General features: G+C 37.5%; 1 protein-coding gene across 2 annotated transcripts in view; it reads left to right on the forward strand.

The window, feature by feature from the left end:
• The window catches only part of SLIT1 (slit guidance ligand 1), a 145845-nt gene that overhangs the window by 28861 nt on the left and 91618 nt on the right, over positions 1–25366 (forward strand). For both annotated transcript variants that reach the window (XR_015728626.1, XM_034439889.3), the window contains exons 2-4: positions 267–338; positions 592–663; positions 2580–2651. Coding sequence is in view for 1 of the 2 variants with exons in the window: in XM_034439889.3 (XP_034295780.2) it covers positions 267–338; positions 592–663; positions 2580–2651 (216 nt within the window). In the remaining variant the exon portion in view is untranslated. The remainder of the gene's footprint in view (positions 1–266; positions 339–591; positions 664–2579; positions 2652–25366) is intronic.

Consider the following 25366-nt stretch of genomic DNA (forward strand, 5'->3'; position numbering starts at 1 on the left):
TGCTTCCAAAAATGTCATAGTCCAGGAAGAACCTTTAGTTTATGAACTAGCTCAATAAATAATCTATACAAAAACTGGAATGACTTTATGCTTTATGGATGAACTGCTATATAATAGTTTTCCCCAGCTTGGTGCCTCCAGTTTCTATAGCTAACCTTCAACAAATCTGTAGCCAAAACATTTTGAAAACATCAGGTGGGGAGCTTGTGCTGGGGATTGTGGACTTGCATATCTCTTCATTGTTGATGTTTCCTTCTTTTTCACAGGGAACTGAATGGAAACAATATCACTCGGATCAGTAAACATGACTTTGCTGGGCTGAAGCAGCTGAGAGTTCTGTGAGTGATTTTTCATAATAAAACATAATCACCTTGCTCCCGTCTCTGTCTCAATATCACTCCAATTTTATGCCAGGTGTTCCCTTTAGTTGACAATGGATCTAGTCCCATAAGAGGATGGGTCCCTGTCTCAAGGAAGATGAGTCAAAGTCAAGAAACATGACTTCCACTTACTAGGGTAATAAGTGTGCCCTTTGTCCTCCTGTTTGTCCCTTTAGATATCCAAGTTCTGATTCTTGTTTCATTCTTATAGGCAGCTGATGGAAAACCAGATCAACATGGTGGAACGAGGAGCGTTTGACGACATGAAAGAACTAGAGCGACTGTGAGTGTCTCAGGGCTCTGGATGTGGTATGAAAGCTGGTGGTGGGGAAAATGCCAGAGAACGAAAAAGAGATGCAATTTCCTAATAGATATCTCCACTTTTTCTTCTCAACTAAACCATGCATTCACAAGCATGAGTTTGGGTTCCCTTTGGACTTCCTGTTCCTTGATAGATTAAAAGTGGAATTAAGCAGGGATAGGAAGAACACACCTTATGGTCAAAGGCAATCAATTCCATTACCTAGATCAAGAATAATTTCTCTCTGCCCCCACCCTCCTGCTCATATGAGCAGATGGTGCAAGATCTATGTGATTTTACACTCATCTTGAACAGCTTGGCTGGCATTTATACCCAGATGCTTCTCAATCTGTTTGCCATTCTTTTCAGGTCCAAAATAATTTTCAGCAAGAAGCATCGAATCAGGAACAGTGCACAGACCTGTCTCAGCAACATCTGCATGTTTTCTTCATAGCAACTGTAAAAAACACTACTTAAACACTTGCTGCTTCTCTCCTTAAACAGTTACCCAACTCTGCCACACTCAGAAAGATAAAACATTCCCAGTGCAATGTTGACTAATGTCCAATATCCTTAGAACCTCTCACCATTTAAGTTGGCATTTCTTGTAATAGAGATATGTCATCTATAAAGTGCCACACACAATGAAAGCTTTCTGTTTACTTCTGGGTGTATTTTCTGTGTCACATTAGCCTTTTCCCCTATGTCTGTACTCTTCCACCACCATCCCCATCCTCTAGAACAGGAGTGTCAAACTCACGCCGTGACATTGTCATCACGTGACATATCGCGACTTTTCCCCCCTTCGCTAAACCAGGGGTTGGCATGGCCAGCCGCGAGTTTGACACCCCTGCTGTAGAAAAAAAATCTGCCTCCATGGTGCTATTCTATGACTGAGTACCTTATTTGCTCTTGCATCATTAATATTCTCTGCTGTTCAGTGGTGGGTCTTATCTGGGAGGACAATGAAGATACCTATAGGGAAGAGGTGAAGGCTCTGGTGGACTGATGCAATAAAAGTAACCTGGTTCTAAATGTTAATAAAACAAAGGAGATCATTGTAGATTTAAGAAACAGTTGGCATGGTCATACTTCACTCAGTATCAAGGATGCAGCTATAGAGGTGGTTAACAGTATTAAGTATCTGGGGGAGCAGATACGGTAACTAACGATCTGAACTGCTCTCTCCACACATCATCCTTAGTGAAGCATGCAAACCAGTGTCTGCATTTCCTGCATTGGATGAGGAGAGCACATCTTTCTGCTTCTGTCCTGGCCACTTTTTATAGAGGCACGATTGAGAGTGTTTCAACAAACTGCATCACTGTTTGGTTTGGTGGCTGCAGTGCCTCAGAGAGAAAGTCCAGAGCGTGGTATGGACAGCCAAGAAGATTATAGGAAGCTTGTTTCCTGTCATTCAGGATACTGTTTATAAGCCCTATGTGCTTAGAGCTCAAAGAATTGTGAGAGATCCCACACACCCACTTTACGGACTGTTTCTGTTGCTGTACCACTACCAGTAGCTTTGATGGCATGGGATATGTTGAAGGTTATACTGCGTCACTGGTAAACTAGAATATTTCATTGTAGACATTTTACAGGGTTTGTGTTGGTAATCCTTGGCTAATGTTCATGTTTTACTGCACATATCTATGTCCATTTGCATAGAGAGATTAATAAATATGGACTAGGAAAATTATTTTTTAAGAGCAGGGAAGCATTATTCCATTCTAGCCATAACATTTTGAAGATATCTTGCAGAAAACTGACAAAAATAATTGAATTGCCACATATAGTAGTCAGCACTATAATATCCCTAGGTTGAGGAAGTCCACCTGCTTCTAAATGTATCTAAGAATGCTTATGATGATTTCTTTCTCCACCCTCCATTTCTCTAGACGGCTAAATAGGAACCAGCTACACACTTTGCCAGAGCTCCTCTTCCAGAATAACCAAGCGTTGTCACGACTGTAAGTAATGTACTGCATTTTGTTCATTGCTTGTTATGTAATATTTTGCAACTTGTTCTCCTGAAAAATGATGGTGAATTGGTGCTGCCATTCATTCAGGCATTTAAAAGCATTTAAAGTGCTGGAAATAGGCGTCAGTACCATGATTCAGATGAATCATGCAAGCAAGTATACCAGGGGCGTCAAACAGGCGCAGTGGTGGGATTCAAATTTTTTTACTACCGCTTCTGTGGGCGTGGCTTGGTGGGTGTGGCATGGCTTGGTGGGCATGGCTTGGGTGTGGCAGGGGAAGGATAGTGTAAAATCTCCATTCCCTCCCACTCCAGGGGAAAGTTACTGCAAAATCCCCATTTCCTCCCGATCAGCTGGGACTCAGGAGGCAGAGAATAGATGGGGGTGGGGCCAGTCAGAGGTGGTATTTACTGGTTCTCCGAACTACCCAAAATTTCCACTACCGGTTCTCCAAAACTGGTCAGAACTTGCTGAATACAACCTCTGAACTGGCGGCCCATGACCCAGATACATCATGCAGTGGCCATGCCTACCCCAGCTCCGTGAAGGAGAAAACTTCATGAAACATCACGTGACAGCAACGTGACACCATGAGTTTGATACCTGTGAAGTATACTAATGCAGCGTGAATCCTGGGGGTGACTTTGTTTTGTAGTTGTTCAATAAGAAACAGATAAAATTTGTTCAGTCTTTACCTATAGATGTTCTACTTCCTTAATACATGGGTACCAGATCAATACAAACCAATGTTTTTGCTTTCCTGTGCTCCTAAGATCCTTCTATATTTTAAGGAAGTCAAAAGCTATTTTCTATATTGTGTATATCAGAATTTATGCATTGTATATGCTAAGGTGAACATATTATAGTTCATATGTAAATACTGGTACTAGATGTGCTGAATTCTACCAAATGACATTTTAGGATAATAACTGAGATATGAAACTTGATTGGTAATCAGCTACTCATAGTGTTGATTGTTCAGTTGGCTGTACTTCTACAGGAATTTTTGGTGCAGTCTGATTGGTTAGGCATAGAGTAAGTATGACAATTGGGACAGGCAGAGTGCTAGCTACAAAGGAGCTCCATTGCATATCCAGATCCAGATACTCAAGTAATGAAAAGTACAAAGAAAGGAATAACTTCACATGCTGCACAGATGTACCTGGGTTGAAAGGATATTACAATTATGCCTCTTGCTAAATTGATATTGATACATTTTAGTAGCATAGTATACATGTATGACTCTTTGTGTACATTCATGTGAAGTATTTTCCAAATTGTTTCAGATGAGAAATTCATGAATGAGAACTGGATTTCTATCTTACAGAATTAAATGCTAATTTAAATATTTTATGTTTCTCATTAAGCAGATATGTAATTATTTGTTTTCATTTTTAATTGTCAGGAGTTAGAAAAGATAAGGGGATTATACCCTTTAAAAAAACTGTAAATAAATTAAAGGCAAAATGTACAAATGTAAAAAAAAATCCCTTTTATATTTGTATCCCAAATTGCTTGTCCTAAAATATTTAAACTTCAATTTGTTGATAAAGCATCTTTATAATTATTGTGTTTCTGTATAGCTTTTCTAAATGCAAATGTAGCAATAAGTTAGATAATATGTTTCCTTCTATGATTGTTAACTATTAGCAAAACATAACATCATGTGAGAGGGGAGCACCTGCTGAGGCTCATTATCACATATTGGAAGGATGTGAAAAGAGCTTCTGGAAAAGCTTTTGAATCAGAAAACCTTCTTACATAATTAGTGAGTGCATGCTTTTCCAGTTAATGAAGGTAAGAGCACAAGTAGAAATTTTAAGTAGTATTGAACCTGAAGTGGATGCAAAAAGGTGACATCAGCTATACATCAGCTTTGGATTTTTGAGAATGTCAAGAGTGGCTGTGTTTGTATAGCATGCCAGACTAGTCTGTTAGGTAATTGACTTATCTGGGGATACACCAGCAAATCATCAGCGGATCTCAGCTGCATTTCCTTAACATGTTAATGAAAAACTGAAAATTCCACAGTGAGCTCATTGTGGTCTGAAGCATCACAGAGAGATAGCACTTAGTTTCCAGGTTCTTTTTGACTCATTTTTTGTTGGATTTGCATCCTTTATCAAAGAACTCAGGGAACTTTATACATTCCTTTCCTCACAACAATTTAGTGGGGTACATGGTCTGTAATGGGAGAAACAGGTTGAAAATGAATTCCTATGCATCTGAGGGAAGGGGATCAAAAATAAATCCACTAGATATGGTTTCCTTAGAGAAGTCCTAGTCTTCAGGGTTGCTTTTGGTTCGCATTTCAGTGAAGGCAGGCAGAAGTATCTCAAGTAAACTAGGATCACCATAGTTAGGCTGCAGAAATCTCTATCACCACAGAAAAAAAGGTATGGAGAGTCTCTTTCTTTGCTGCTATTTTATGGTTGTCCAGATTTCTACAGGCCAGATGTGGTAACCCAAATTTAACTCCAAACAATTTTGTGTCCAGTTTGAGTTAAAATGCTACGTTGTTGACTGGATTTTCATGTTTGTATAATACAGTAGCCCTAGTTTGAATCAGCACATCATTTGAATCCAGCTGATAAAATAATTTCATTTTTTCCTGTTTCCTTTCTTCTTCCCATTTCATCATCTCTTCTGTGCTATGTTTTTATTTTCCACAATATATACTTGAATAAAGAGTATTATTTGTACCTTAGGATGGGATAGGAGTTTTTATAACTAAAATTGATGCTTTAAATGATTTGTAACTTGCCCAATGACATGTTTATAATGTTTCCAAGGCCATATTTAAGTTTTATCAGAAAAAAAGTTTATTGAAATCAGAAGTGACTATTGATACATTTTATTTTCAATACATTTTTATTATCTGAAAATGTTTATAAAAATTGAATATCAAAGTTGTTTACATAGCATTTATGGTGTCAGAGTGCCCATAAATATTTTCCTGATTTTTACAAATGTAATTATTAAAGACAAATATTTTACAAGTGCATAATATTTAGTTCTGATATTACCTCTGAAGCTCATAATGGTAACAGAGACATTCTTAGGAAATAAAAATGCTGCACCCCAGGCCTTTGAGTCTAAGTGTGGTCATCTTTCCAGAAAAATAGAAAAACTTTGGCTAAGGTAATAGAAATCATATGGAGTAGGAGGAGTAGAGGGAATAATAGGACACAGCCTGACTAGTTTGCCTTCTAAGAAATGGTTATGACTGGGTTTGTCCATCCTGGTGATATTTTTGTGGGATAGTAGCCATGGGAGGATCTCACAATTCCAAATAGATATAAAGCTCACCTCCCCCTCCAATTTTTTTTGAAATTATGAGCTAATACAAATTAAAATGTATTAGGGACTTTTTTGTGCCTTGCATACCTGAATGGTACAGTTCTGAACACTGTGAATATGTGACAAATTGTCTACTAGTGTCTAAAGCCTATTCAAAGCTAAGAAAGATAAATTGGTAGTCCAACATAATATGGTAATTTTATAGTTTATCTACACAAGCCAGATTTTATAGTGGAAAGAGGCAGAAAGCCCAGTTTTCTTTATCATACATTTTTGGGTAGTCTAGTAATGAAGGAATCCAGCAGTCTCAACCAGTGGGTGGCATTCTCCCACCGAGGAAGTGCAGAGCTGAAGAAAGAAAACCAAGCTATCAAGGAGAGATTTGCTCTCCCCCCATTTTCCCTTTTAAGAAACCCATTTCCCTCTTTTAAGAAACCAAGTTGATTCCTATGGAATGCCAATTTGGTTTGGTAATAGGGGCTTCAGTCTCAGGGACAATTGGGGGATGGGGGGTGGAGGAGAGATGTGCAATCCGTTTCCCACTGCAGTCCAGGACTTGCTTCTCATCTAGATGGAAGATTTTAAGAATGAGAATGAAAGGAAGTACCAAGGAGATGGTTTCCTCTGTTTTGTAAGGAATAATATAAAAGGACAAGAGCAAGGGTAGGTCTGTGCTAACTCTCTAAAAAGCATGGTTTCTGAGGCAGCCGTTGCCAAGGTAGCTGATTACTTGATCTGGCTCACTGCCATTGGCCAATGACTTTCCTCCTTCAAGTTTTTAGACAGTTGCCCACTGTTGTTGGACAGTATCCCTCTCATAAATAAAACCATAGCCGTTTCTAGATTTATGAGGGATCAGTACATGTACATGTTGTGAATGGATTAAGCCCTTCCACACAAATCTATGTGTCCAAGTCCCCCTCTCTGTTCTAGCTGGATCTAGGTGACTTTCAGCTTTCTTTTCCTGTTAGCATACATCTTTCAAACTAGATTATATGTTACATTGTCTTATATGTTTCTAAACTTCATTATGTCTTCAAGGATTTTTGGAGAATACAAAATATAAATCAAAGCTACAAAGGATTGTATTATATTTAAGTGGATTTTTCTGTCTTCTATTTGTTGTAATGGTGCATATGTTTGCTCTGAACCTAAAACTTAGGGGAATGCAAATGGCTATATGAGCTAAGGACATCCATGCATTATTTCTTGTACTGCATTGTATTTTTAAATGTCATGGAATTTTGCATACCTTAAATTTCTTTTCAATGCATTGAAGCACAGGATTTTGTTTGTTTATAGGTTACCCATTTCATTTTGAAAATGAGCAGCATGGAGCCACTGAGGTTTAGCATGATAGGCAATTTTACTATTGATTGCTATAGAACAACTGTAAATTTCAATGGTCTTTATGTTCAATTTATTTATAATAAGACACAGAAGTTAGATCAGAAAGAAACATCACACAAAAATTGCTATAGATCCAAGATACCTCTCCTGTCTGGAATTCTGAAAAATAGGTTGATGTTTCAATTATTTGTGGTGTTAGCAGTTATATCAAATGTTTTGTGGATTTTCTACTCCCTTTTATTTAGCTTTAACTTGAATTAAAATTTTAATTTGATAGAGGCTGTCAAATAAAAATAATATTGTATAAACATCTAACTTTAAGGAACTTATAGAACAGCAGACTAACTTGAGTTGCCTGGATGAGTTTTCCTAGGCTGTCTTAGTGTCATTTTGTACTCTAATGAAAATATTGTTATAGCCAATTTATTTCTATTTCATTTCAAAGCAGTGGAAGGGGTGAGGCAGCCTAAACTAGCAAGTAATCCATGGTGTCAATTAGCATGCAAGTAATTTTTTTCTCAGTTTATCCTAAATATTTTTGTGTACTTTTTGGTTATTATATTTCTCTGTACTAACAAATTAATGAAATAGAAATAAGTTCTGCAGGCAGGAAATTCTATTTATAGGCACTTTTGTTAAGGACTTAGTCTGCTTTTGAACAAGCACAGAGTTACTTTTTAAGCACATTCTCATTTTTCTTTGCATTGCTGTCCTATAATAAGTCTATGTGGTCACTAAGAGTTGACACCAACTTGACAGCATGTAATCAATCAACCTAAAATAAGAAAGACAGGCAAAGCTTCCAGGATGTGGACGAGATATGTGAGCGTAAGACATTTTACAGTGTCACCTTTGTCGTTTATTTTGTAACAGAAGTAGTCATTATTAAAAACTTCCTCTTTCTGTGCATATGGCTCAATAGATAATTAAACAATTAATTGATGCTGCCCAGACTCCAATTGTTTGTCATTTATATTGTTTGAAGCCATGAATATTTTTCACATTTTTACTGAAGAATTTGAAAGGTTTTGTTTCTAATATGAAAATTATCTATGAGACATATTCTTATAACCGGGTGGGGAGGAACCATTTACTTGTGTTGACAGTAGTAAATAGGATGAAGTTAGCCATGATTTTGATGAAGTAATTGCAGCTATATTGCAGCTTCATCAGTAATACGATATAAAAGACTATAATATGACTGCACTTCTAGGGTTATTATAATATTTGCCAAGAAGAGATAGGGAAACTACTAAAACAGGTAAATTATTACTGCTTCTACTAATAATAGTAATAACAATACAAAAATTATAATACACAATTGATGGAAAATATGTTGCAATAATAGAATCATACAGTATATATGAGGGGCATTGTTGAGCTCAAAACCTAGAACCGGCTTTTTTTAACTTTCCAGATTTGGGAGTAGCACAGTTATCTGGTTCTCCTCCGGCCCCTTTTTTTAATGGAATGCATAAGCCTTAATATCCAATTCTGAGCAGAATCACTTCGAACTCTGAGTTGGGAGGCAAACAAACGAACAAACAAGCAAACAAATAAGAAAAGAAAGAATAGTCAACATAATCAAATATTGACATTCTGTCATTGTACTTTGCCATTTTCATGATGGAATGGAGTATGGCAAAGTCTAGTTTGAGCACAAAGAGGAATTGCAGCCAAATCACTGTCACCCTTAACTTGGCTGTGTGTAAAACACTGTGAGGGCAGTTAAACCTTGTGTCATTCGAACAACTAGCTGTCACTGTGCCTTTTATTAGACTTTATTTAACCCTTTGCAAAGCTGACTTGGAAACTTCTCAAGTCAGTTCAAAGGACAAGCAGATACTGGTTTAACTGTTAACAGTTTCTGCCAAGAAACCTCTCAGATGGGTGGGAAGGGATTCCTAGCATCTCTGTGACATTACTTTCCATAGATGTAACCATGACAACCTGGTTTGCAACTTGTTTGATATTCATTATATAGTCTCAGTGTTTCTTTGAGTATCAATGTGCAAGACATAGAGAGAGAACTCCCATTAATTGATGTCTATTTCGTTCTGCTGTATGACTTTTTGTTGTAGACAGGTGAAGGAGAAAAGTAAGGAATTTATTTCTGTCAGGAAAACTATTTTATAAAAGGACTAAAGGAAAAATGGACTAGTGGTCAAGACAAAAATATATAGATTATGAATAATGTTGTACATTTCAGATCATCTACTTTGTTGAGGGAGTTTGTGGATAAACAGATTCTTCCTCAAAATATATTGCTTTGCTAAATAAAGTTGTGTTTCAAAGCACTATGACCATTTTTGTTTCTCTTCATGTAAGCAATTAAGAGACATAGTTGTGTGCTGCTAACTGCTGCAGCATTCCTAAGTTACAGTATTTTCATGGTGTATGTATATGTGGTATGGATATTTTTATGTATATACATTTTTAAGGCATTCAAAATAGTAAAGAACTCTATTCCTTTTTAGCTTCTTAGTTGATCTGCATGGAATGTGGGAAGCTCTGATTTGCTGAACATCATCTGGTCAGCTTCTCAGCTACTCAAGACAGACCTCTCTGTTGTCCCATGCTACAATTTGTCTCTATAATGGGCGCACACTCAAAGTCTGATGGTGTATGCAGTTACCAGAGCTCCTCCAAAAATTGCCATAAGCATGTTATTTTTAATGTGGCAATGGCAGATTATTAAATAAACTGGAAGTAATCATATTCTATTTAATGTAATTTAATTTGAGTTAATATTAAATCAAATTAAATCGATTTTTGAAGTGGGCTCCTGGTATGCCACTGAAAGGCCAAATGTGGCATTCAGCTTCCCCAAAGGTTGCACATCTCTGCACTATTGTAGATCATATGCAGTGTTGTGTACATTCCCTGGATGGGAATAATTGAAAGACAATTATATTGGGATGGAGAAATACATGTCCTTAAATCTCTCTTCCCGTTAATGAACGTTCAGAGCCAGGAAATGGTGCTTGTCTGATAGTTTGCTGGAGAAGACCCAACCCTGCTGACCTTATTTCAAATGGGGTTCAATTAAATTGTCAGCCTTGGACAGATGAACAAAAGGCCAGGCCTTTCCTGCTCCTTTCCTGCATCTCGCATTTGCAAGAGGACCAGTCTCACTGTGAAAATGAAGAACTGTTCAGTTGTCAAGGTCACCTTTTTGCTTTGGTAATCATGAGCTAAATACATTTTCATCATTCTTCCCTTGCTAGAAGTATAGCTTCATGACCCACATGGGCAGTGACCTTTGTTATTATCTAAGAAAACATATGGCAGGGGACTGTAGTGAGAGGGAGAGCAAATGTTCCTTTTTTCATAGCATCTAGCATTAAATTAAAGTATAAATAATTGCTTTCTTTCTTTCTACGTGTTTGTGATTGCATGCATCTTCAGCCATGATGAGGATTCTATATTATTCCTGTTTTTTTTTAATGCAAATGTTTTTTTTTAAAAAATGCAAATTCTCATGGCATTTCTGGACCTTTGCACAAGTGGATTGCTGCTTCCTTGTCTAATAGACTGCAGAAAGTCAAAATGGGGAACTCGCTGTCTAATCCTGCATCAGTTAACAGTGATGTTCCACAAGGAGCGTTTTAGATCCCACACTTTTCTTGCTCTATATCAATGATCTATGTGATCAACTTAAAAGCAATTGCGTCCTTTTTGACAATGACGTAAAATTATTTAATACTACAGATAATTCTGTTAATTTGCAAAGTGATCTCGACTATGTGTCTGAATGGATATCCATTTGTCAACTTCAAATTTCGATTAATAAATGCTCTGTCTTACATATTGGTAAACGTAATCAGAATGTCAAGTATAAGCTGGGTGGTATTGATCTAGCAGATGACCCTCACTTTGTTGTTTTTTTTAAAAATTTGTTTTATTTTTTAAAACAAACAAACATTTAATACATCAGTCATTCCTTCCATGTGACATCTCGGTGTTGTCTTCAATCGTTCTTCTTTTTGTTATGTCTTCTGTCTTTGTTCTCATAGAATCAATTACAACAATTCATCACTAACAAAATTTTCTGATTATGGCATTTTTATATATAATTATTAATTTACTTATTTATATCTCTTTTCTAACCAATAGTAAAATTGATTCCATATCTTAAAGTATTCTGAATCTTCTTTCTTTAATCATCAAAGTCAATCTATTCATTTCTGCACAATCTAATTTTTTTTAATTAGTTCTTCTTCCAAAGGTATTCTCTCTGCTTTCCAGTATTGTGCATAAACAATCCTTGCAGCTATTATTACATGTATAATCAAATAGATACTTTCTTTGTAATTTTTTCTGGTAGGATACCCAATAGGAACAGTTCTGGTTTTAAATCAATACGTTGTTGTATCATTTCTTCCAGTCATATCTTAATTGTATTCCAATAATTTTTTGCTTCTCCACATATGGCAATAAGAACCTGGTAACTGGTGACATTTCCAACATTTAGCTGACTTATCTTTAAACATTTTTGCCAGTTTCTGAGAGGGCATATGCCATCTATAAAACATTTTATATTGATTTTCCTTATATGCAGTGGACATTATTAATTTATAATTCTTTTCCCATAACTGTTGCCATTTATCTAGATCTATTGAATGTCCAGAATTCTTTGCCCAGGCTATTATTGTTTCCTTTACCTGCTCTTCCTCCAGTTCGATGCTTAATAAAAAATTATAGATCTTTTTAATTAATTTATCCACTGTTCCCATGAGTATACCATCCAACTCTGTTTTTTCTAAGTGAAAACCATATAGTTTAGCATCTTTTTCATATCTTGTTTGTGTCTGCATGTACATATACCAATCCATCTCAATCCCCTGTTCTTCCAGCTCTTGTTTCCCTTTCAAATCCCCCTTATCTGTTAGTAAGTCTTTATATCTAACAATATTTCCAACATTAAAAACATTTGGGTGTATCACAGCTTCCATTGTTGATAACCATATTGGTATTTTCAGATAATATTTATCTCTGATCTTCTCCCATACCAATAGCAATGCATTCCTTATATAATGTCTATGAAAGTATGGATGTATCTTATTTCTACCATACCATAAAAATGCATACCATCCCAATTGTAGATCATGACCTACATGATCTACAATACATTAATAATCTTGTATTTCTTAGACCCTCACTTTGTTAAGGACCTAGGTGTATTTATCTCTGACGATCTATACTCCAAAGTTCACTGTAACAGCATTGCTAAAAAAGCACTAAGAGGTTGTAAACTTAATTCTACGAAGCTTCTTTTCTGGAAACATTGTATTGCTAACTTGGGCTTATAAAACTTACAGTAGACCAATCTTAAGAGTACTGTTCAACTGTTTGGAATCCCTACCATAGAATAGAATAGAATAGAATAGAATAGAATAGAATAGAATAGAATAGAATAGAATAGAGTAGAGTAGAGTAGAGTAGAGTAGAGTAGAGTAGAGTAGAGTAGAGTAGAATAGAATAGAATAGAATAGAATAGAATAGAATAGAATTCTTTATTGGCCAAGTGTGATTGGACACACAAGGAATTTGTCGGTCCATATGCTTTCAGTGTACATAAAAGAAAAGATACGTTTATCAAGAATCATAAGGTACAACACTTAATGATAGTCATAGGGTACAAATAAGCAATCAGGAAACAATATCAATATAAATCGTAAGGATACAAGTAACAAAATTACAGTCATACAGTCATAAGTGGAAGGAGATGGGTGGTGGGATCAATGAGAAGATTAATAGTAGTGCAGACTTAGTAAATAGTTTGACAGTATTGAGGGAATTATTTGTTTAGCAGAGTGATGGCATTCAGGAAAACACTGTTCTTGTGTCTAGTTGTTCTGGTGTGCACTGCTCTATAGCATCGTTTTGAGGATAGGAGTTGAAACAGTTTATGTCCAGGATGTGAGGGTCTGTAAATATTTTCACAGCCCTCTTTTTGACTCATGCAGTATACCGGTCCTCAATGGAAGGCAGGTTGGTAGCAATTGTTTTTTCTGCAGTTCTAATTATCCTCTGAAGTCTGTGTTTGTCTTGTTGGGTTGCAGAGCCAAACCAGACAGTTATAGAGGTGCAGATGACAGACTCAATAATTCCTCTGTAGAACTGTATCAGCAGCTCCTTGGGCAGTTTGAGCTTTCTGAATTGGCACAGAAAGAACATTCTTTGTTGTGCTTTTTTGATGATGTTTTTGATGTTAGCTATCCATTTTAGATCTTGTGATATGGTAGAACCTAGAAATTTGAAGGTCTCTACTGTTGATACTGTGATGTCCCTTCTGGGAGAAGGGCGGTATACAAATTAAATTAATAAATTAATTAATAAATAAAATAATGTCTAGTATTGTGAGAGAGGAAGTATGGAAGGGTTTCTCCTATCACCATTTCTATGGTTTTGAGTGTGTTCAGTTCCAGATTGTTTCGGTCACACCATGAGGCTAGTTGTTCAACCTCCCATCTGTATGCGGATTCATCATTGTCTCGAATGAGACCGATCACTGTTGTGTCATCTGTGAACTTCAGTAGTTTAACAGATGGATCGTTAGAGATGCAGTCATTGGTATACAGAGAGAAGAGAAGTGGGGAGAGCACACAGCCTTGGAAGGCCCCTGTGCTAATTGTACAGGTATCTGATGCGATTCTGCTTAGCTTCACCTGCTGCTTCCTTGACATTAGTACAATCAAGCAGGTTCAGAAGTACTTTACAAGAAAAGTCTTGCATTCTTCTGTACTTTAATTCCTTATGCTACTAGGCTCGAAAGTCTTGGTTTGGATAATTTGGAACTGCGTCACTTGTGGTCAGACTTAGGTATTGCATACAAAATTGCATCTAGTAATGTTTTACCTGTAAATGACTTTTTCTGTTTTAATTGCAATAATACGTGCATGAACAACTGTTTTAAACTCAATGTAAATTGTTCTAAACTTGACTGTAAAAAATATGATTTTTTGTAATAGAGTTGTCAAAGTCTGGATTACTCTATCTGATTCAGTTGTCTCAGCTACAAATTTTCACAGTTTTAGTCACAAATTGACTTCCGTGGACCTCACTCCATACTTAAGAGGTCCGTAGAGTGGGCGTGCATAAGCGCACTAATGTGCCTATCCTCCCTGTCATTGTATTTTTATATTGTTCCTGTTTTTGTTTCTGTTTGACAAATTACAATAAATAAATAAATAAATAAAATGTATTTTATTACTTGAGGTTGACTTCACTCTCCAAGGGAAAATGCCATGCAGTGGGAAACTAAGGACTTTTTCTCACTGCTGAGTAAAATCACTCTCTACTCTGTGCTCAATATACACATTTTAACTATTTCAGATTCTTTGAGTCCGTGAAATCTATACCGGCCTAATATTTGTTGTCCCATTGTCAAGGTTTGTACTGCTCCTATTCTGACTCACTGCAAAATGACACTGCCTTAAGTACACTGAAAAAGTCCTCAGAGCAAAGGTGGGTGCATACGTTGTCCCAATCGGTCTCTCATTTAAAAAAAGCTGCAACTTTTTCTTGGTTGCATAATAGCCTCTTATAATCACAGGAAAATATTATTTTAATATGTAGTGAATGAAAGCAAAAGCATATGATTGAGGCCTATAGTTTTCCAGCAATCATCCATAGGGCCATTTTCATCCTACATCCATTTGGTCCTAAATCAAGTGGAGGATAACCTATGACAAGACTGAGATGGGGTGCTGTGTTCATTCTGGCCTGCCTTGATCAACATAACAAACTAATAACATAACAAACTAATACAAAATAAAGAGAACAAAGAGAACAAAGAGAGAAAGAGATAAGGAAAAAAAGACATGCAGAAAGAAAGAATCTTCTATTTTCCTTAATAGCAAATACAAGTACAAAATTATCCTTATGATAACAATTTGTAATTATTCTTATGAATACAAAAAAGCTCACTTTATACACACACACACACACACACACACAAAGTAAACAAAGTTAATTTAACCATTACTGCAAGTTCCATCATTTTCACCAACCATTCCTTTATTGTGGGTACTGTTGAACCTTTCCATTTTTGAGCATATAGTAATTTTGCTACGGTAGTCATATATGTATAAACAAAATTCCACTACTTTGCTTTTAGTTATTTGTCCGTTAGTGCTAAAAAAAAAAGCCATGGGATTTGAGAGTATTTGCTCACTTCAGCCTGTAATGCAACACTCTGATCCCTTTGATGTGTCCTTGACTTTGTAATGGGTTGAAAAGTGGAACAAATTTTGTACTTTTATTCTCCTTATAGCTGTTATTGGATGCTTTTGCCTTAGGAGGAAAACATTATTTAATGTTAGTACATTATTTAAATTGTCCTTAAGGACAACTTAAGTCTATTTCACTCAGGACAAAATTAAAATATTAACATAGCCTAACATAGCAAATATCTCAAGGTGGGTAAAATACTTAATACTCTTTTCTCCTTCTATTTTCCCATAACACCCTATGAGGTGGATGAGAAAGAGTGATGACCCAAAATCATCCAGCCAATTTTCATGCCTAAATTGGGACCACAGCTGGGGAAGTCTGTGCTGTGATTAGATGCAAAGCACAGTTTTCATTCTATATTACAGGTAGTCCTCGACTTACAACCATTCGTTTAGTGACCATTCAAAGTTACAATGGCATTGAAAAAAGTGACTTATGACCAGTTTTCACACTTACAACCATTGCAATAGCCCGTCATATGACCAAAATTTCAGGTGCTTGGCAACTGGCATGTATTTATGACAGTTGCACTTTCCCAGGGTGCTTTTCTTGCTCTTTGAGACACAGTGTGTACTCACAGTAGTGTAGAGTGCACACTGAAGCCTCTCTGCAGCCACTTTGGATTAACTGTCTCTCTACACTCTCTGTTTCCTATTCTTATCATTGTAACATTATTTAATTCCAAACAAATTGAGAAAATAATCATTTAGTTCACCGTCTGAATGCAAATATAATGCTTTGTTTTTAAGTAAGGAGATTGTTTATGAATGTTCCATGCCATTATACCATTATAACCAGTACAATATTAGGTTCCAGTATCACAAATTCAATACAAAAGCTCTCTCCTTTTCAGGCAACATTCAGATTAGGGAAGTGCTTCCTTAGAAGTTTCCTGGTATAAATACAAAATTGAGATAATGTCAGACGACGTGTAATAAATAACCCTACTTCTCTATGATCACTTACATTGACCTCTAGGAGGCACTGCATCACCAGTTTCAGCTTTAGAAGGACTCCTTAGATATGAGTAGTTCTCTAGTCAGAAGTTATTCTATGAAGTTTAAACCTTCTGCCAGGAATTGATCTCACAGATTTTCATATTTTAGTTGACTACATAGAGCGCATTAGCTTTAGAAACTATTCAGCTTCTGGCACTCAGTGTTGCATCACAAGGATATCTAGGGATATCTTGAAGCTATCAGGAAGATAAATACACACCACATACAGAGCGTCCCTGAAGCTCTGAGAGCAGAGAAATACCAATGTTATTGATTATATCATGTTCCTGTGTATGAAATTGTTTCTATAGCCACTTAGTCCTCCTGTTAAGATGGTGAACAACGTTTTTCTGTTTTAGCCAGTTCCCTCTATGAATTAGAAATACTACCTTTTTGTCATGCTCATCAGCCCTTTTAATGACTAGATATGGTGGGTCACATCTGAAAAGTAAAATTGTCAATATAGAGTGGGGAATTAAAATAAACTGTACATTAAAATTGGATGCCAGTAAGACATGCAATATTTGATTCATGTAGTTCCCATCTTTTCCAAGGTACAAGCTTTATTATTACTCATTTCCATATTTGTGTTTGAAATTAGCTTCTTATTCTGCATTTAGAATTTGCAAATATATTCATTTTGAATAGACTTTCTAACTATTGAGAATGATTGTCATTTATTTTACCTTTTAAAGTTACATCCTTTTGATGTAACTTTACACCAAAATTCAAGCCCAGACTAAGATGTCATCTGCAACATGTTATGGGTACCTAGATGACCTAGTGCCACATACAAAACATCTAACTATGTCTTACACAACAAATAATGTTACAAATAACCATTGTTTGTTGCCATGTGCAAATCAAGCAATCTGTTTTAGAAGGTGGATCTAGTAAGTAAAAGGAGAAATGTGTGGTGTGTTAAGTATCCTAATCACTAACTGAGTAGTTCAATTATTAATAAAGAATGTAAGAATTTAATCATTCATACTAAGGGATTCTTGATGAGAACCAATGTGTTCTCTCTCTTTTTTTTTAATTTGATTTATATGCCGCCCTTCTCCGGAGACTCAGGGCAGCTTACAATGCGTTAAGCAATAGCCTTCATACTTTTGTATATTTATACAAAGTCAGCTTATTGCCCCCACAAACTGGGTCCTCAATTGGGCCAAAATCTGAATGAAAACGTGATGGAGGTTTCTAGCTGTCTAGTTGTGTGTGGAAAGAAGTCATGTATCAACAGTGGGTTGAAAAAAAGACACTAAAGGCAGAACAGGAATCCTTTTAATAGGCATGCAAATTTCATGGTGATACCATTTTCTCCTGGCATAAATCAGCAGAGCAGGAAAACCCCTTACTTCGGTTTGCCGTGAAACTTGCACTGTTTGTTAGGAAGCATGCTCTGGCCGGTTTTTTAACAGGGCAACTGGAAGAATAAAATAGAATAATATTTATGTGTCAGATTAAATTTCTTGAAGAAAAGCAGGATATTTACTTCATAATGACATTGTTAAGATGGTGCCTCTTTGGTGCTTCTCAAAGGCTCTGAAACTGCCAGAAAAAGGATCTCTTGATTTAGTCTTTAGACAGACTCGGTCTAGAGAAGATATTCAAATCATTTCTGATTTAAACAGGATGTTGTTAGAGCTCAGAGCCTTAAAGTAATAAGAAGTTTTTGTATCACAATCCATCTCAGCAAATAAGAAACATTTGCCTATGTTCCAGCACCAACTGATGAATTAAAAAGGCAAGCTTCATACATTTCCTGTCTAGCATGCACAGTAAAGCTCCTTTCTATTCTAACAATATAGCAAAACATATTTTTTCCCTTGATGCTTGGCCTACAGTCGTGGCTTAAATTATTTCTGTGCACCTGGATCAATGTTGCAAGTTGCAACTCTCCAAGTGTCAACTTAGTGAATTATTTAAATACTGCTTCTGTTGGCTAAACTGGCAGGAAATTTGTGCACATTTAGAATTGTAACATTTCTCTTAAATGAACACTGTATTTAAAACAATGAAAAGTTAATAAAGTAATATCTTTTAGCATGGAACAAAAGGAGAAAAGCCTACCACTCTCTCCTTAAGAATAGTTTGTATTCCAAAATTAACATTCTCATTATAAACAAGAAACTAGCCAAATGATAAACTTAATTTTATAGAAGGATGCACAGGGAATTGCCCATTTTAGGACTTAGACGCTATTAGCAGAAAGAAAACACCATCTTCCTAATGCAGTTTAGTTCAAGCAATATAATAAGAATAAGAATAAGAATTACTCAAAGTAATTATCAAAAGTAAATAACCTTATCAACTGTTCACCAAGCAGGCCAGTTTAGGATAATTTGATTTGTGGAAAGGAAAAAGGTTAAAAAATATTACCTTAAATTGGGGTTATTGAAAGTGACTAGAGATATGAAACAGGGATGAAATCCAGCAGGTTCTGACAGGTTCTAGAGAACCGGTAACGGAAATTTTGAGTAGTTCGGAGAACCAGCAAATACCACCTCTGGCTGACCCCAGAGTGGGGTGGGAATGGAGATTTTGCAATATCCTTCCCCCAGGAGTGGAGAAGGAATGGGGATTTTGCAGTATCCTTTCGCTGCCACGCCCACCAAGCCACACCATGCCCACCAAGCCACATCCACAGAACTGGTAGTAATAAAATTTGGATTTCACCACTGATATGAAGCCTCTGGAGTTGACAGATTGCCCTATAGCAGAGTAATGTAATTGCATTTACTGGGGACATTTGCCTTATTTTGGTTTTCTTCCAGTCCATTGGTTTCTTTTTGCTGGATTTCTCTGCTGAACAAAACATATGACTCCTTTTGTTCTGTAATTGCCTGAATAACAACCCCTATTTAAATTCCCTTTTGTTTACATTTTGTCTTTTTCTGTATATCTTGTTGCTGACATGCTTCCATACTGTTTGGAAATGGAAAGATAAATTTACTGGCAGAATGTATCTGTTTAGACATGAGCTCATCGCAAATGGTTATATAGCTAATTTGAGCCCCAGAAAGTGAGAGCTGGATAGAATTGAATATAAGGTCTTTTAATATATATATAAAATAATAGATTTAGTTTATGCTTAATAAGAACACTGTGTCCTTCTTGTGAAATATGTTAATTAGCTGAATGTCAGAAAATATTAGAGATAGTTTGGATTTTTATTGGCTATGTATCCAGGATATTCACATAATGTGTGGTAATAAAACGCTTCCAAGAAATATGATGGCATCTGAATTGGTTCACACAGCATGCTAAGACAATGGCTAAATTGCCAAGCCATATTAAATCTTCATGGATGTGAAGCTAGATGTTATTCTTTGTAGGGTTTGGATTTAATTCTGCTGCCTCTCCATATATCTATCTGTAAATATTGTTGTCATCAAAGTTCCCCAAAAGTTATTATTATTTTGTGGAAGATGCTTTTCTTCTCTTTAGATGGGAATCATAACATGTCTGCCTTTTCCATTGTCATTGCTCCTTGTCACCAAGCTGGCAGGCTGCCCACTGTAGTATTTTATATGGACTTGGTTCCAACCTTCCTTGTATTTCTTCCTTTCCCAAAAGATTTTCTTTCATACATAGGCAATACACAAACATATTACATGAATTTTTAGTGATTTAGACTTGTTGAAGTCAATGGCACTTTTATTTGTCCATCCATCCATCTGTTATGGCCTGTCAGCGGCCTGCACGGATTGTGGCTGATCCCAATGACGAGGAGGCTGGTGTGGTGTCGCGCCAGCAGCCTCTGCAGCCGGCGCTCGAGTCGGACAGCGAGGAGGCTGAAGAGGATGTGGTGCCAGAGGCAGAGACTCAGCCAGGGCCTTCAGAACCTCCAGAGGCTCCTTTAAGTGAAGAGAGTGACGTGGAGGAGCCTCTTCTCAATGCTCGAGCATGCAGGGCTGCCAAAAGGCAGGAGTGGCTACTTAGGAGGAGGTCTCCTCAAGATTAAGGCTTGGGGTTAATTGGCCACTCCCTTAGCCTATTTAAGTTTGCACACAGATAGCAAACGTTGCTGGAAACAACGTTTGGTCCTACGCAGAGCATTTTGAGAGTGAGTTTTTTGTTACAACTTGGTTTCTGGGCTGATTGCCAACCCTTGTCAGACTTTGTTTAATCTCTGTAATTCATAGCAGGCTGATATGGACATTTGTGGTTAAAGACTGCATTTTGAAAGGGGTCTGTTTGTATTAAACAGAGTTTTTGGAGCTGTGTGTGTGTGCTATACTTCTTGGGATCCGTAGCTGGGGCAGAACACCATCCATCCATCCATCCATCCATCCATCCATCCATCCATCCATCTATCTATCTATCTATCTATCTATCTATCTATCTATCTATCTATCGGCTATCTTGCTGTGGGGCTACTCCAGGTGGCTTAAAACAGTAAAAGCAGAGAAATGAAAAGAAGTGTAAACATAACAGCAGCAAAATAACGAAAAAATAAAATAAACAATGAAAATGTAGTAATATGAGATTAAAAGATGGGTGAAGGGAAGCAGGGAATGAGGGAGGGGAGGTGGAGTTTACTATCAATCTACCAGTAGTAGCCACCAGTAGTGTGGGACTCCCCCACTGGATCCCTAGGCCAATTGGCAGAGCCAGCTCTTCAGGCTCTTGGGAAGGATAGGAGGGTGGGGGCAGATCTTATTCGGGGAGGTGTAGGGTGTTCCAAAGGTGGGTGCTACAGCAGAGAGGGATCCTGACAGCTGGAGTCCTTTAACTGATGGTATCTGAAGAAGGCCCTCTCTGTCAGCATGACTGACCTAGTAGGACAAGATGCTTTATCAGGTAGCCTGGACCCAGAGCTTTAAAGATCATAACCAACACCTTGAACTGCACTCAGAAGCAGACCAGCAGCCAGTGCAATTCGCGGAGCAGAGGTGTAACATAGGCCATTCTAGGGGCCCCAAAGACTGCTCACGCTGCTGTACTTTATACCAGCTGAAACATCCTAATGGATTTTAGGAGTAGCCCCATGTAAAGTGCATTGCAGTAGTCCAGATGAGAGATGACTAGGGCTTGAATGACTGAGTGCAGGGAGTCCAGATCCAGGAAAATTCACAGCTGTTGCATGAACCAAAGCTGTGCAAAACTCTCCTAGTCACACCTATCACCTGTTCTTTGAGCAGGAGTCATGAGTCTAGGACAGCGATAGCTAACCTTTTTGCCATCACGTGCCAGGAAGGGGGGCAGGGGAGGTTCACGCATGCCCACTCCCATAATTCTATGCACCCCGCCCCACGCATGCGTGCGCGACTCCCCCTCCTCCCTGCTCCTAGCATGCGATGGCCCTGTAGGCCTGTTTTTCTTTCTCACCTGGCTCCAGATCCTCTCTATGCATCTGGGGAGGGTGAAAAAGCCTTTCTCACCCCCTCAGAGCCCCTCCGGAGGCCTGAAACAGCCTGTTTTTCAATTTTCAGTTGGACAGGAAGTGACTTTTTTGCTGTTCCCACTTCCAGAGACTCCTAGGAGTGGAGAGAATACTGAGCCCTGTGTAATGCTGCAGATGAGTGGCTAGGTGCTGGATCTCTCAGTCCCTATCAACACCAGTTGGGACTGGTCTTAGAGAAAGAGGTTGGATCAGTGTAAAACTGTGCTGCCTAGCCTGTGGCCAGCCCAAAAGAATACCATGATTGATGTATTGAAGGATGCTGAGAGGTCAAGGAGCACAAGAATGGTTGCACTTCCCCCATCCCACTTTTGTCAGACATCATCCATAAGTCCATGGATGAATGATCCATAAATCATTCTTTTGGGAATTCTTTAAATGTAAGTTCCTTGATTGCTGGTTATAAATACTCTGATGTGGCTATCTTACTTTAGGAATATATGTTCACTTTGATATGGGATGGGTATGGATGATTAGAGGGATGCCGAATGAATTGGCAATGGTTGAGCCTTGCCTCTTCTGATATTCAGGCATGGCCTTCCTGAGTGGTATCAGATGAGATGCACACAGCAATTAGATATGCTGCATCAGCTTTTGCTTCTTGTAAAGGTCTTGGTTTGTTTTGATCCTTAAGGTGTGATTTCAAATACCTTGTGCTAATATAATGAGATTACAAGAAACTGAAAAAAATATTACATGAGAAAGTTATTGCTTTTTTATCAATTCTGCTTAATAAGATATATACATTTTACCAAAAGTCAAGCCCCATAAACAAATTATCTTATAAATTGCATTAAATGTTTGAACTGGCTTTTCCTTGTTAGTTTGAACATGACCCTTGAACATTCCTAAGTACAGTAAACTTATCTCTAAAAAATAATTAATAAAACATACTGTGATAGGGGACCTGACTTTTGGTATACCCTGTATAGTATATGTATGCAGGCATAAACACTCATCCTATCTTTAATAACATCCTAAATTCATCTGTTTTGGAAAAATAAGACTCATATATCTTGTCTGTTAAACTAATTACAATTCCAAATTTACCTGCTGTTAGGTACCTAGCCTGACATGACCTTTGTCTAAACTGTCCTAAAGCACTTGAGCAATTAAACAGGCTTTGGATTAACATTTCTCAATGTTTGCCTTCTGCTCCAACCCAAATCCCTTGGAGGCTCCAATCTCATTTTACACACGTTTTTCCTAAAGACAAGGAAAGCTGGATTAATTTTTACTGTGCCCAAGGGAACTATTTGCAATTAAAGATGTCCCGGTCACTGACTGTGACCGGGTGGTAGGAAATAACACTAAAGAAAGTTTGCAGGATATTTCTTTCTCATCTACTACTTATCTACTTCAGCATCTGATCGAGAAAAAATTGAGAGACGAGAATAATATTTCACTTTTATAATAAGGAGTAAACTCCAATTCTGCTATGGCATCTTTCATCCTAATTCCAGGAGTATTTATAATTTTTCAAATTTCTTCTCTTGTACTGGAAAACAGGCTTTTCCAACTTAGTAGGTGTGTTAAATTAGGTGTGTTAAAAGTCCACAATAGAAAATCAAGAGCCTTGGTGGTGCAGCGGACTAAAGTGCTGTTAAGTAGCACTTAGCTGCCAGCTGCCTGTAATTACTGCAAGTTCAAATCTCACCAGGCTCAAGATTGACTCAGCCTTCCGAGATAGGTAAAATGAGGACCCGGATTGTGGGGGCAATAAACTGACTTTGTATAAAAAAGAACACTGCTTAGGGGGTAAGGGCAAAAGCCCTACTAAGTAGGTATATACAAAAGTACGAAGGCTATTGCTTAACAAATTGTAAGCTGCCCTGAGTCTCTGGAGAAGGGCGGCATATAAATCGAACCAATAAATAAATAAATAAGTTGCCTGGGAATAGGTTTTATAAATCTCTTGTATGGGATACTTGTCCAACTATATTATATGGAGTGAAATGTATACTGAATTCTGTTCATTTAGAAAAGAAACACACTGTCTAGCAGCCGTTCCCAACCTTTCTGGCTCCGCAAACCACAGCAGTGGTGGTGGGGAGAGGGGATGGTTTTGTGCATGCACCCACCGCTTTCCCAAATGGAGTGTCATGCGCTCATGGACTCACCCGCTGTTTGCACAGCCTGGTTCCCAACAAGCCATGGCTTGGTACCGAGTTGCAGTCTGGAGTTTGGGGACCCCTGTTGTATAGAATTGAAAGTATTTCAGTTTATGGTTCATTTAGGAATATGGCATTTGCATGAACATTGTAGGTTCACTTTAGCTGATTATGTCTGGCTCAAACCTGACATCGTTTATATAAATTATGTCTATTTTTAATATTTCATTCTCAAGTCTTTTCCATAAACTTAAAATAGAAGTCACAGATGATGAACAGAAAGTTGGAAAGAGAGTTTAATATTTTTCTTACTCCGCTGTGCCAAAAAATGGAGCTGTTATTTTATATGGGAGAAAGTGTCTGCCACTAGTGACAACTAGTTTCTTCGCCAAATCCTGAAGAATATACCATTCTAAATTTTATGTTACTATATCAATACAATTCAGCCAAATGCTAATGGGAAAATAAATAATGCTAAGAGAGACTGGAAGCTTCTGCGGATCTTGACAAATAACTAAATAATGATTATGGTGACAAAATCTATTACTTAAAACAACAATATGCAGAGTTCTTGATGCACTCTGAGGTTGGTTGTTGCTTGCAGCATCTCTCGGGTCACATGATCGCAATTTGAGTGCTTGGCAAATTGCTCAGCTTGCAATTATGGTCACAGCATCCTGCAGGCACATTATAACCATTTTCTAAATTCACTGCCAGCTTCCAACAGGCAGTCAATGGAGAAACCGGTAGAAGGTCACAAATTGTGATCACATGACCACAGGACGCTGCAACTGCCTAACAATGGCAACTGGAACTGTTGCAACTGCTGTTGTAAATAGGTCCGGTCACATGATGTCATGCTTTATGACAGCTTTGTTGAGGGACAGAGTTGTTGGTCCCAATTACTATAGTTAAGTAAGACAAACCTTTAGGGTATAAAAAAAAAACAGGATGCTGAATGAATTATTAATGAATGTGGATTGAATACAAAAGTCAGTCATACCAATCAACCAATAGGAAGGTACCACATAAATACGACTTACAGAGTAACTCAAAGCATATATTCCAGAGGCAGACATTCCCTGAAGATGGGCTCCAGCACGAATCTAAAAGCTCGGAAGAGTTAAACCTCTTCTCCTGGTGACCAACCCTGATTCGATTTTGCAACAAAAGTCAGAGACCAGTATGAAAGAAGAATGTTGAGTATTTGATAATGAATAAGTAAAAATGATTAAGGATAACATTGCAAAAACCAATATATGAAAAAGGAACAAATGGACTAAGAGGAAGACTGAGTAA

The sequence above is a fragment of the Pantherophis guttatus genome, chromosome 6 (assembly GCF_059756535.1).
Source record: "Pantherophis guttatus breed Tessera chromosome 6, ASM5975653v1, whole genome shotgun sequence".
NCBI lineage: Eukaryota > Metazoa > Chordata > Lepidosauria > Squamata > Colubridae > Pantherophis > Pantherophis guttatus.